This window comes from Palaemon carinicauda, chromosome 3 (genome assembly GCF_036898095.1).
Source record: "Palaemon carinicauda isolate YSFRI2023 chromosome 3, ASM3689809v2, whole genome shotgun sequence".
NCBI lineage: Eukaryota > Metazoa > Arthropoda > Malacostraca > Decapoda > Palaemonidae > Palaemon > Palaemon carinicauda.
Genome location: NC_090727.1, coordinates 120,529,517 through 120,542,676, shown reverse-complemented (window position 1 = coordinate 120,542,676; position 13,160 = coordinate 120,529,517). Strand labels below are relative to the sequence as shown.

The 13,160-nt window shown below is 37.3% G+C and overlaps 1 protein-coding gene across 1 annotated transcript in view; it reads left to right on the top strand.

Annotated features, from left to right (window-relative positions):
• LOC137638435 (rhodopsin-like) overlaps positions 1-1,494 on the top strand; it is a 3,428-nt gene extending 1,934 nt beyond the window's left edge. The window contains exon 2 of the mRNA XM_068370506.1: positions 282-1,494. Coding sequence (XP_068226607.1) covers positions 282-1,406 — 1,125 coding nt within the window. The 3' untranslated portion in view covers positions 1,407-1,494. The remainder of the gene's footprint in view (positions 1-281) is intronic.
• Positions 1,495-13,160: the final 11,666 nt, after the last annotated feature.

Genomic DNA, 13,160 nt, shown 5'->3' with positions numbered 1-13,160 from the left:
GTGCTTATCTAGTTCTACTTTAAAATTCACAAGATGGGCAAGCAACATTAGTCAGCCTCCTACCATCCATTATCCATCTGCTTTGCTAAAGCTATTTTCAAATTATTTTACTATGTAGAGACAAACTCATATATAAACACAATATTGAACCTGGGGTTATATGTTACAAAATATATAAATAGATATTTGTATTCATTTAAAGCCAAATAGACTATTAATAAAATATTTTTTAAAAAATCTTATTCATCGAAATTATTAATGAAAAAAAAATTGTTTTTCAGATGTCTTGGAATAACCAACCAGAAGAATTTGCCCTCCCCTCCACCAATCCATATGGGAACTTCACGGTGGTTGATATGGCACCAAAGGAGATCCTTCACATGATTGATCCCCACTGGTACCAGTATCCCCCCTTGAATCCTCTTTGGTATGGTTTGGTTATGCTGTGGGTAGGTGTCATGGGATGTCTTTCCATCTCTGGGAACTTCATTGTCATCTGGGTATTCATGAACACCAAGTCCCTTCGTACTCCAGCTAACTTGCTTGTTGTCAACTTGGCAATCTCAGATTTCCTAATGATGTTCTGCATGTTCCCACCCATGATGATTACCTGCTACTGGCAAGCATGGACTCTTGGTCCATTCTTCTGTGAAGTCTATGGTTTCCTGGGTTCTCTGTATGGCTGTGTCTCAATCTGGACCATGGTCTGGATCACCCTCGATCGATACAATGTTATTGTTAAGGGTGTTTCTGGAACCCCTCTTACTAACAAAGGAGCTATGTTAAGGAATGTTGGTACTTGGGTCGCTTCCATTGCCTGGTGTATTCCCCCATTCTTTGGCTGGAACCGTTATGTGCCTGAAGGTAACATGACTGCCTGTGGTACTGACTATCTTACTGAAACTGCTCTTTCTCATTCTTACCTGTGGCTCTACTCTATCTGGGTATACTTATTCCCTCTGTTCTTCAACATCTACATGTATAGCATCATCATCAGTGCCGTTGCCAACCATGAAAAACAGATGCGTGAACAGGCCAAGAAGATGGGAGTAAAGTCTCTTAGGAGTGAAGAAAACCAGAAGACCTCTGCTGAATGCCGTCTTGCCAAGGTCGCCTTAATGACCGTTTCCCTCTGGTTCATTGCATGGACACCCTATTTCATCATTAACTGTACTGGTATGCTCAAGAAGGAAATAGTCTCACCTTTATACACCATCTGGGGTTCTGTATTTGCTAAGGCCAACGCTGTTTACAACCCAATTATCTATGCCATCAGCCATCCCAAATACCGTGCTGCATTGGAGAAGAAGCTGCCATGCCTTGCATGTACTACTGAGCAAAATGAAGCCGTTAGTGACACGACTTCTGCTGTTACTACCACCAATGAAAAATCAGAGAGTTCTTAAATAGGTTATAAAAGGGTATCTGGAACCTAAATTGGAGTCTTAATATCAATTGTACTATTATATGGAGCAATAAATGTAAAAATCAAAATATTGTTTTCTATTTTTGAACCTATATTTTCAATGTCTCATCCCTTTATGGATCTATGATATCGCACTATCCTTCTAACACGGATCTGCATATGAAAAATCAGTTATTTTCCATTCATCATTTAACTGGAGAATTATAAATAATCTCCCATTTAAAAAAAAAAAATATCTAAAATAATATTTTGTGCCTACATACTCCTAAATTTCCTGGATATCAAGATGTTCCCTCTGCTTTCTAAATCGTAGGTGCATACGTAGATATTCAACTTTAAATCCCAACATGGTTTCCTTAGAGTACATGAAAATTGGTAAATTGAAGATATATAAATCATTAGTCCATCGAATATAATGTGTCTTGGGATAAAGGTAAACTTACCATATCTAAAAGTTAACGTTTTCTTACTTTTCTTTCAAATTCACTGTGACATTTTTTATGAAACTGTAACTGCCTTGAAGGTATCTATAGAGGTCTTCGTATCTGAGAAGTTCTCTTTATCAAAGTTAGGATAAATTTTATTTTAGAATTTGTTTAGTCAAAAAAGAATAGAAAAAAAATAATATATCTGCTAATCAGAATTAGAATAGCTGCTTTGTTACTCTACCAAACAATCGTTAATGGATTGCTGCTGTTAGCAATTAAATAATGTTAATATCCAGGGAATATAGTTCTTATGACAGAAACATTTATGCGTTGTTGTTCACCCTTTCTGAGTAGGGATACCTAAACGTGGTTAAGGGGTTTGTGTATTGCCATGATCAGGAAAGATGTACAAGTCAAGGCCACCCATACTAGGCTTCCCGTGAGGGATCATAAAAAAGTCCCCCAAACCCCCTCACCATCACCAATCCGCAGTGACGTGACGAAAGTATTGATAGATTGATTGATTTGAAGTTCTCTGGCACCCTGACATCGAAGGTCATTGACACCAATAACTTTATTATAAATAAAAATTTAAAGAATATTCAATTAAAACTAGAGAAGTAAATATGTTATAAAAGTTAAATAGCATTAAAAAGACCTGCTTCTGATATGATTTTAAAAATGCCACTAGTATTATATTTGTTGTAAAAGTTAAATAGCATTAAGAAGACCTGCTTCTGATATCAATTTATAAGTGCCACTAGCATTGCACGACGTATAATGTCCAAGGATCTTGGCCAGGATGAACCTGCCATCCTCACCTCGAGCCTCAAACAGATATCTATTTATCAAGTTATTATAATTGGGGCATTCGTTCAACAAATACCTCACTGTTAAAAGTATCAAACAGTCGTCGCAAGACTGTTGGTGTTAGCCCTTCAGAAGAAACTTGTGTGTCAACCGTGTGTGACTAATGCGAAGACGACAAAGAGACGTCTCCCACTTTCGGGGCATCATGTTATATCTCCAAGGACATATGACATTTGTTACCTCTCTCATCTTATTGCCATCTAGACCATCCCAGTCGTGTTGCCAACTACTACAAAACAATTTACTGATGTTAGATAAGAAATCATTAAAGGGAATAGGATACCTTCTTGGTAGCAATTCGGATGCAGCATTCTTCGCCAGTAAATCTGCCTTCTCATTCCCAGACACTCCTACATGTTCTGGAACCCAACAAACTTGAACCATTATACCTCTAAGACCAAAAATAAAAAGCCACTCTAAAATCTTTAAAACTACAGGGTTACTAGAATTAAAAACTTCCAAGGCTTGAAGGACTCTCCTTGCATCACTAAAAATGGTAAAATTACCCTCCTTCTCCAACGCTATTTTCTCAATAGCGGTTAGTATACCATACAGTTTGGCAGTAAATATGGAAGCTGTTAGAGAAAGTGCACCTCTACATTTAAAACCATTACTGTGTACTCCAAATCCAATGCCAGCATCAGATTTGGAGCCATCATTATATATAAAAGTCGATCCCCTATGTTCTGCCACATGTTCCATAAAAAGAGACCTGGACTCTAAGTCAGTCATATTCTTCTTAACTCTAATAAAATATTTACAAAAAGATACCTCTGGTAATATCCATGGAGGCGTTGGTGATACTTTAAATGGAAGCACCTTACTTCTAATTATATTTAACCTATTTAATAATTGTTTCACGAGAAAGCCTTAAGGTTGAGGAGATTTGGGGTGCAACTCAAGTATGATGTGTGTCTTACAAGGCTTGCAGTCTGAAAGGCTAAAGAGTTAGAGAGTCTTTGCCACCTAAACCAAATCCGAACAATAGGAGACTTTCGGTAAAGGTCTAGAGGTAATTCTCCAGCATCAACAAGGAGTCTTGTAATAGGTAAAGTTCTAAATGCTCCTGTGGACAATCTTATACCAGCATGATGTATTGAATCTAACATCTTTAATCAGCTTGGGGTGGCTGAAGAGTATATTTCCCATCCATAACTAATTTTGGAAAAAATCAAGGCCTTGTATAATTTTAAAACAGTATTGCGATCTGCCCCCCATGATGTATGGGACAATATTTTTAAAAGATTCAGAGCCTCAAGACATTTAGCTTTTAACGCTTTTAAGTGCGACACCCACGTAAGCCTACAATCAAATATCAATCCTAAAAATTTAGCTTCACTTACACATGGGATACGTTGACCTTTAATGTATATATCTGGGTCTGGATGTAGTCCCTGGATACGACAGAAATGGCCAATAGTAGTTTTACTTGTCGACAACTTAAATGCATTCATATCGGCCCATTGGATAATTTTGTGAATTGAGAGTTGCATTTTTCTCTCAACCATTGCCATTCTGGCTCCAGCAAATGACATGGAGAGATCATCCACAAATAATGTTGAGAGAACATCCCGGGGAATGACTGAGGATATTGGTAGTAGGTTGGCCAGGGCACCAGCCGCCCGTTGAGATACTACCACTAGAGAGGTATTGGATCCTTTGACTGGCCAGACAGTAATGCATTGAATCCCTCTCTCTGGTCACGGCTTATTTTTTCTTTGTCTACACTTCACAGAATAGTCTGGCCTATTCTTTACATATTCTCGTCTTTCCTCATACATCTGACAACAATGAGATACTTAACACTTCTTCACCCAAGGGGTTAATTGCTGTACTGCAATTTGTTCAGTGTACTTTCCTCTTGGTAAGGGTAGAAGAGACTCTTAAGCTATGGTAAGCAGCTCTTCTAGGAGAAGGACACTCCAAAATTAAACCATTGTTCTCTAGTCTTGGGTAGTGCCGTAGCCTCTGTACCATGGTCTTCCACTGTCTTGGGTTAGAGTTCTCTTGCTTGAGGGTACACTCGGGCACACTATTCTATCTTATTATTTTTTTTCTTCCTCTTGTTTTTTTGAAATAGTGTGTTGGGCAGGCTTAATAGAAGGGCCATGGATGCCTGGTGGTTTATCAAGAGGTTATCTTTTCCTTTTTCTGACTCTTTTTCTTCTCAAAACCATCCTTACTGTCCTCCCTTCAGTTTAAGTGGCTATCCTGGAGGGTATTTAGCCTTGCATGGTGTATCGGCTCCTCCATGTTGACCAGTTTTTCCGACTTTTTACTATAGTCTATGGGTATCATCAATCACTTTATTTATAATTCTGTACATATTGTTTTTGTTATAATTCTTGTTAATCTAGTTTTTAAGTATGATGTCTCTTTTCTATTTCTATTAATTCTTATGCTGTCTGGAGACATTGAGCGAAATCCGGGACCAGTACGTCCTAGATTTCGTCAATGTCGTCTTCTGTATTGCAATATTCGTGGTCTTCATGCAAATATCCAAGACCTTACAGTTGCATCCAGACAGTATGATATTCTTTTGTGCTCAGAAACTTTGGTTTCTAATATGAGGCACTCATCTGAGCTCCTTATAAGTAGTTTTAAGAAGCCAATAATGTTGAAACGCAATGCCATCCCTAGGGCCAGGGGAATGGCGGTGTATATTAGGACCGAGTACCCTGCTTCTCATAAGTCCTGCTATCAATGTGGATGTCATGAGATTCAGGTAATAAAAGTTTGTGGCAGGTATAACAACTTTTATTTGTGTTCGATCTACCGGAATCCAGACATGGATGATTCTATCTTCGATTGTCTTCTTACCATTATGGCTAAGATACAAGAAGATGATAGAAAGGCTTCTTTTGTCTTTGCTGGTGATTTTAATGCTCACCATAGGAAGTGGTTGAGTTATATCTCTCCTACCGATCGCCATGGCTTAAGAGCTTTAGACTTTGCCTCGGAATCAGGCTGTCAGCAAATCATAAATGAAGCTACTCACAGGTCTGGTAATTGCTTGGACCTCGTATATACTGACTCCCCTGGCGTTATAACTAGTAAGGTTGGTTCTCCAGTCGGGACATCTGATCATGCCTTGATTTCATTATTAGTGAAGACTGAGCAGCCTGTCCCTGATATATCATATTCTTGTAAAATTTATATGAAATCCCAAGCAGACTGGAATGGGATTTTGCATGATAATTTGTGCTTGAATTGGTCACAATTATATAATAGTGTAGATCCTGTTGTCCCTTTGAATGAGAATCTAGTCAACATAATCGATAGGCGTATCCCTTCTCGTGTGCTAAGGTACCGAGTGAAAGACAAACCGTGGTTCAATGATGATTGTAGACGTGCTTATTTGGAGAAGCAGGAGGCCTATCACCTTTGGAAGGGTAACAGATCAGATTTGACCTGGAACAACTATACTCAGCTTCGAGCTTTTGCTCAGAGTTTATGCCTCAACAGAAAAGGAGTACAATTTAACCATAAAAGAAACCCTTTCTTTTACAACTCAGGAACATAAATGGTGGTCTACCCTTAAATCTGCACTCTTTGGTGTAGATGCAACAGTTCCTCCTTTACTTAAACCTGATGGCTCAGTCACTCACTGTCCAAAGGAAAAGGCAACCCTTTTGGCTGATGTTTTTGAGAGTAAACAGAGTAATGAAAAACTTGAACTTCCTCATTCCTGTTTTCCTGAGGCGAAACTAACTAGTTTAGCTTTTCGATCTCGTGAAATTAAAGCTCTGTTGATGGACCTGGATGCTTATGGAGGTGTAGACCCAAATGGCATTTTTCCTTTGTTTTTTGTAAAGACAGCAGATTTCTTAGCTCCAAAGTTATCTGTTATTTTGCGCAAGTTAGCAAGAAGAGGAGCTTTTAGCACTTGTTGGAGAATTGGTAATGTTACTCCTCTATGAAAATGTGTTTGTGGTAGCTCAAGTCCCACTGATTATCGCCCAATTTCCATAACTCCCATATTATCTAAAGTTTTTGAACGTCTTCTGACAAAATGTCTTAATAGGTTTGCTGAAGGTAATCATCTACTCCCTAGTTTGCAATTTGGTTTTCGTAAAGGCCTTGGAGCATGTGATGCCCTTCTTACAATCTCCAATGCTGTACAGAAGTCCCTTGATTGTGGTCAGGAAGTGCGTATTATTGGCCTTGATTTTAGTGCTGCCTTTGACCGTGTAAATCATGAGGCCCTTGTTTTCAAACTCAAACAGTTGGGAGTGGGTGGGTTGTTTCTTAGCGTTATTATTGATTTTTTAATAGATCTCAAAGAGTTGTTGTTGACGGGCACCATAGTGAGTATAGGAATGTGATATCCGGTGTTCCACAGGGTAGTGTTCTTGGCCCATTACTTTTCATACTATATTCACATGACATGTGGTTTGGCCTAGAAAACAAGCTTGTTCCATATGCAGATGATGCTACTCTCTTTGCATCAATTCCATCCCCTGAATGTAGATCTGGGGTTGTTGAATCCCTTAATAGAGATTTAGCTAAAATTAGTGCATGGTGCAAATTATGGGGTATGAAGTTGAATCCTAACAAAACTCAAAGTACGATTGTAAGTAGGTCAAGGACAGTGGCTCCTCAACATCCGGATCTCAGTATTGATAATGTTTCTTTAAATTTGTATGACTCTTTCAAAATTTTAGGTGTGATTCTCGACAGCAAATTTACTTTTGAGAAACATTTAAGGTCTGTGTCTTCTTCAATTGCACAAAAAATTGGCCTATTGAGAAAGGCTTTTAAGATTTTCGGTGATCAATCTATTCTGAAGAAGTGTTTTAATTCTTCCATTCTACCTTGTTTTGAGTATTGTCCTCCTGTCTGGTCTTCAGCTGCTGATTCTCATCTTAATTTGTTGGACAGAAACTTATGGTCTTTTAAATTTCTTATTCCTGATCTAGATATTAATCTCTGGCACCATTGTTCAATTAGTTCATTATGCATGTTGCATAAGATTTTTCATAACTCTGACCATCCTTTACATTCAGATCTCCCTGGACAATTCTATCCTGTTCGTAATACTAGGCAAGCAGTTAATTCTAATAGCCAGGCCTTCTCCATCACGAGGCTCAATACTACGCAGTACTCTAGAAGTTTTATTCCAGCTGTTACCAAGTTGTGAAATGATCTTCCTAATCGGGTAGTTGAATCAGTAAAACTTCAAAAGTTCAAAGTTGCAGCAAATGCTTTTTTGTTGACCAGGCGTACATGAGTCTTTTTATAGTTTATATATGACATATTTGTTTTTGACGTTGTTAATAGTTTATATATGACATATCTGTTTTGACGTTGTTGCCTTTTTTAGAATTATTTATTGTTAATTTGTTCTCTTCATTTATTTATTTCCTTATTTCCTTTCCTCACTGGGCTATTTTTCCCCATTGGGGCCCCTGGGCTTATAGCATCTTGCTTTTCCAACTAGGGTTGTAGCTTGGATAGTAATAATAATAATAATAATCCCATTAATTACTAGTGCGAAGAGGGTTACACTCAGCATACTACCCTGAGGAACTCCTTCTTCTTGACATTTGCTCTCTGATAGAGCTTCCCCCACTCTCACTTGAAAAATTCTACGTGAAAGTAATGACTGAATAAATAGTGGTAGCTCTCCTTTTATTCCTAATTCATGAATTGTTTTAAATATACCGTATCTCCATGTGGTATCATATGCCTTTTCAAAGGCTTCACAAATAGAGGACTCACGTCGTATCATCACATCAGTCGTTGAGTGCATTTTTCTGAATCCACATTGAATCGGTGATAAAATACCCATATTTTCAAAGTACCAAATCAGTCTTGCATTCTCCATGATTTTACATAAACAAGATGTCAATGCAATAGGTCGGTAGTTTGCTGATATAAACTTGTCCTTACCAGGTTTTAAAAAGGTTAAAATGATGGCTAGTTTCCAAACACTTGGATAACTATGATTATGCCATATTCTATTAATAATGCTTAAAATAAATAACTTTGTATTAAAATGTTTATGTTTAATCATTGCATATGGAATTCCATCGGGTCCAGGGGCTGTATCGTTACAATTAGTAAGAGCGGAATCAAATTCTCTTTCAGTAAAAGGAGAATTATATGACTCTTCCCTTCCTGTTACAAAATTTAAAATTTTTTTTCCTTGTTGCTCTTATACTGGTGACCAGGAGCTCCTTCACACTTGCATGATACATTTAAAAAATGGTCAGCTAGGGCATTGCTGACATCATTTGCTTCAGTGTCACCTTCAACACTGGTAGTGGGTTTGGGATAAATTTCCCGGCAATCTTTTTTATTTACCTCCACACAGCACATGGCAGTGTTCTACTGTTAATGGAGGAAACAAAAGACACCCATGACTGGCGCCTAGCTTCCTTCATGGCACGACGGAACTGTGCTCTACATTTCACATATATAATCAAATTGCCCTCAGTGCGGTGTCTGTGCAGTAGAATTAGAGGGTTTCTTGTGGCTCTGTGCAGGGCAATTAGTTCTGAAGACCACCAAGGGACTGGTCGTTGTTTGAATAACGCTGTTGTTTTTGGAACTGAATTGACTCCTGCTGTATGAAGGGTTCCATTCAGAAAGTCTAAGGCATCATCAATATATTCAAACTGTTCTGCATTTCCTTCAATTTGGCTTAAGACACGAAATCTATCCCAGTCCGCCTTATCATGATTCCATCGTGATCTTTGTAAAAGTGGAACATTGTTGGTGTTTATAATGATTGGTGCATGATCACTAGTATGCCAATCATCTAATGTCCTCCAATCGAAATCAAGGAGGCAGTTAGAGATTGAAATTGAAAGGTCAATGCATGACAAGGTACCTGTCTGAACATGGAAGTGTCTGGGCTCTCCTGTATTAAGGAGTCCGACATCCTCATTTTCCACAAGTGATGATATAATATTGCCCCTGGTGTTTACTAAAACATCACCCAACAAAGGATGTCTACCATTCAAATCTTGCAGTAAAAGAAAAGGTTGAGGGAGCTGTTGCATCCCTCTACTAAATCATCATACGATTTGTAATCATTTGGAGGCAAGTACAGCGAACAAATTGTATATTTTCTCCCTATATCAATCTGTCCAACCACTGCCTGCAGAGGTGTACGGACAGATAAAGTTATTTGGGGAACATCTCGACGAACATATATGAGATTTCCGCCATGGCTCCCTACTCCCTGATCATAAGGTGTCCTATAGCTAATATATTCGTGAGGACAAGGGGTATTAGCATCAAGCTTGCTCTCCTGTAGACATACAATTATGGGGGAATGCTCGTGAATTAAGAGCTTAAGTTCTTCATACTTGGCCCTCAAACCCTGAAAATTATTATTTTCTCGAAGACATCTTCGATGAGGTCTTTCCATTGATAGTTTTTGATTTGACAATATTTTCTGTAGGCTTCTTAAGTGTGGGTCTTGATAAGTTAGGTCCTATATTAACCTGTTCAGTGTTCTTCTTACCTAATTCTTGTGGGGGATGGTGGACCTCAACTTGAATTTTTCATTGATTCAAGAAGTTTTTCTGATGATCTGAAATATCAACAGGCAGAACATCATATCTGTTTGATGTCATAAGTTTGGTGTTTTTAATGAATGGGGTAAGAGAGATGGAGGTCTCTCTCTTTTCCTATTGACAGATGGTAATTTGTTAGGTTTTGGTGTTTTCCCCACTACAGGTGCACCTGATAACTCTGTTTTAGGTGGAACCTCCATCAAATTTGGCAAAGATATAGCCTGAGAGAGGTTAGTATTATCCTTTGTAGTGGGGGACAAAGGTTTATTAGAGGTGAGCAAAGTCTTACATGATATTCTTGCCCTATCCTCTAGAATTCTATCAGAAGATGGCGAATTTCTTTTCTGGGGAATAGAGGTAGTAATAGGTGGGTTGGATGTCTCCTGCCTCATTTTTCCTTTTGATTGCAATACCTTTGCATAACTTGCTGATTAACTCAATAGTCTCTTGACATGCCCCATGCTTAAGTTCGATACTGGATTTATTGAGAGCAGCCTCTTCCAACTTATATTGCTGGCAGCTCCTATCAGTAGATTTATGATTCAAATTGCAGTTTATAATATTGGCCTCTAGTGTAAGTTCTCCATGGTAAACATTGAAGCAAGTACTACACATTTTACCATTCTTGCAAACTTTAGATGAATGCACATATCTAGAGCAATAAAAACATTGCAGCGACTTCTGCTTAAAAGTTCGAACTTTAATCCGTTCATTTTCTATTTACATGTGGAAAGGCAAATCAGCATCCTGGAAAGTCAGGATGATCGTTGACGTTCCAGGGACTTTATGCACTTTCCATTCAGTTAACCCTTTTACCCCCAAAAGGACGCACTGGTACGTTTCACAAACCTCATCCACTTACCACAAATACTGTAATAAAACAATAAATGCTGTACCACTTAACCCTTTTACCTCCAAAGGACGTACTGGTACGTTTCACAAAACTCATCCACTTATCCCCTTGGACGTACTGGTACGTCCTTGCAAAAAACTGCTGTTTACATTTTTTTCTTTTTGCATATTTCTGATAACTTTTTGAGAAACTTCAGGCATTTTCCAAAAGATTGAGACCAATCTGACCTCTCTATGACAAAAATTAAGGCTGTTAGAGCAATTTAAAAAATATATATAGCAAAATGTGCTTTGAAAAAAAAAATCCCTGGGGGTTAATGGTTGGAAAGTTCCAAATAGCCTGGGGGTAGAAGGGTTAAAGAACACATGGCCAATATCTCCTCTTCTGTAAACTCATATAAGATCCTATTAGAAACTACTCCCCTTCCATAACTGAAGTTTAAATTGGGTTTTACATCCAGATTTATGTTTCTCTGTATTCAAATTGCAAAGTATAACAGATTGAGTTTCTGATTTGGCACTTATGAGGAAACTGTTCTTTCCAAACGGAGATATATCTCCTGGTGCGATGGTACCTATTTTCTTTTGAAGGAATTTACATATCTTAAAATAATTTCCAGGACTCCCTTTTGACTGAGCAACAAGCCACTTTGGTGGTTTTGGCTTTCTCTGAGAGAGTACAACTACCTCTATACCTTTATCAATCCAATTTGCAGGTTTGTATACATCTAAATCCTTAATTACCAGATCGCAAAGAGCAACCTTGAAGTTTAAATTATTGGTTCTAATATTCATGATATTACTGATTGCATTGAATGCTTCAACATGGTTATCAAATGATATCCATGAATCTCGTTTGTCACCTTCAAGCCTCATTCTAATTTCCTTGAAGTGACCATAACAATTATATAATTTATGCAGCACATCATAATTGGTTTCTATGGGAATATGAGTGACATGAAGGATTCACAAATTCTCCATGTCACCCAAATTACTTAGTTTTTGAGCATTAGTAGAATGGTCCTTTAGAGTTTCCAGGTCGTCAACAGAGGGGAATGCCCCCCCCCACACACACACAAACACACACACACACACACGCACGTATGTATGTATTTATATAAAAATATAAATATATATATAATTTTATATATATATTATATATACACATATATACATATATATAACATTATATATATATACATATATGTATATATATGTATATATATATATATATATATATATATATATATATATATATATATATATGTATATATATAAATAAATATATATATATGCTTATATTTATGAATATATATACATATATATATATATACATATATATATATATATATATATATATATATATATATATATATATATATATATATATATTGTTGAGAGAATGGAAAATGGCTGTCTGCTAAAGAAGGTGATGAATGCAAGAGTTGATGAGAGAAGTACAAGAGGAAGGCCAAGGTTTGGGTGGATGGATGGTGTGAAGAAAGCTCTGGGTGATAGGAGGATAGATGTGAGAGAGGCAAGAGAGCGTGCTAGAAATAGGAATGAATGGCGAGCGATTGTGACGCAGTTCCAGTAGGCCCTGCTTCTTCCTCCGGTGCCTTAGATGACCGCGGAGGTAGCAGCAGTAGGGGACTCAGCAGTATGAAGCTTCATCTGTGGTGGAAATGTGGGAGGTTGGGCTGTGGCACCCTAGCAGTACCAGCTGAACTCGGCTGAGTCCCTGGTTAGGCTGGAGGAACGTAGAGAGTAGAGGTCCCCTTTTTGTTTTGTTTCTTGTTGTTGTCGGCTACCCCCCAAAATCGGGGGAAGTGCCTTTGGTATATGTATGTATGTATATATATATATATATCCACATACATTATATACATAATGTATATACATAAAAATATATATATATTAAAAAAATATATATATGCTTATATATATATATATATATATATATATATATATAATATATATATATATATATATAAGTATATATATATATATATATATATATATATATATATATATATATATATATAGATTTCGTAATTG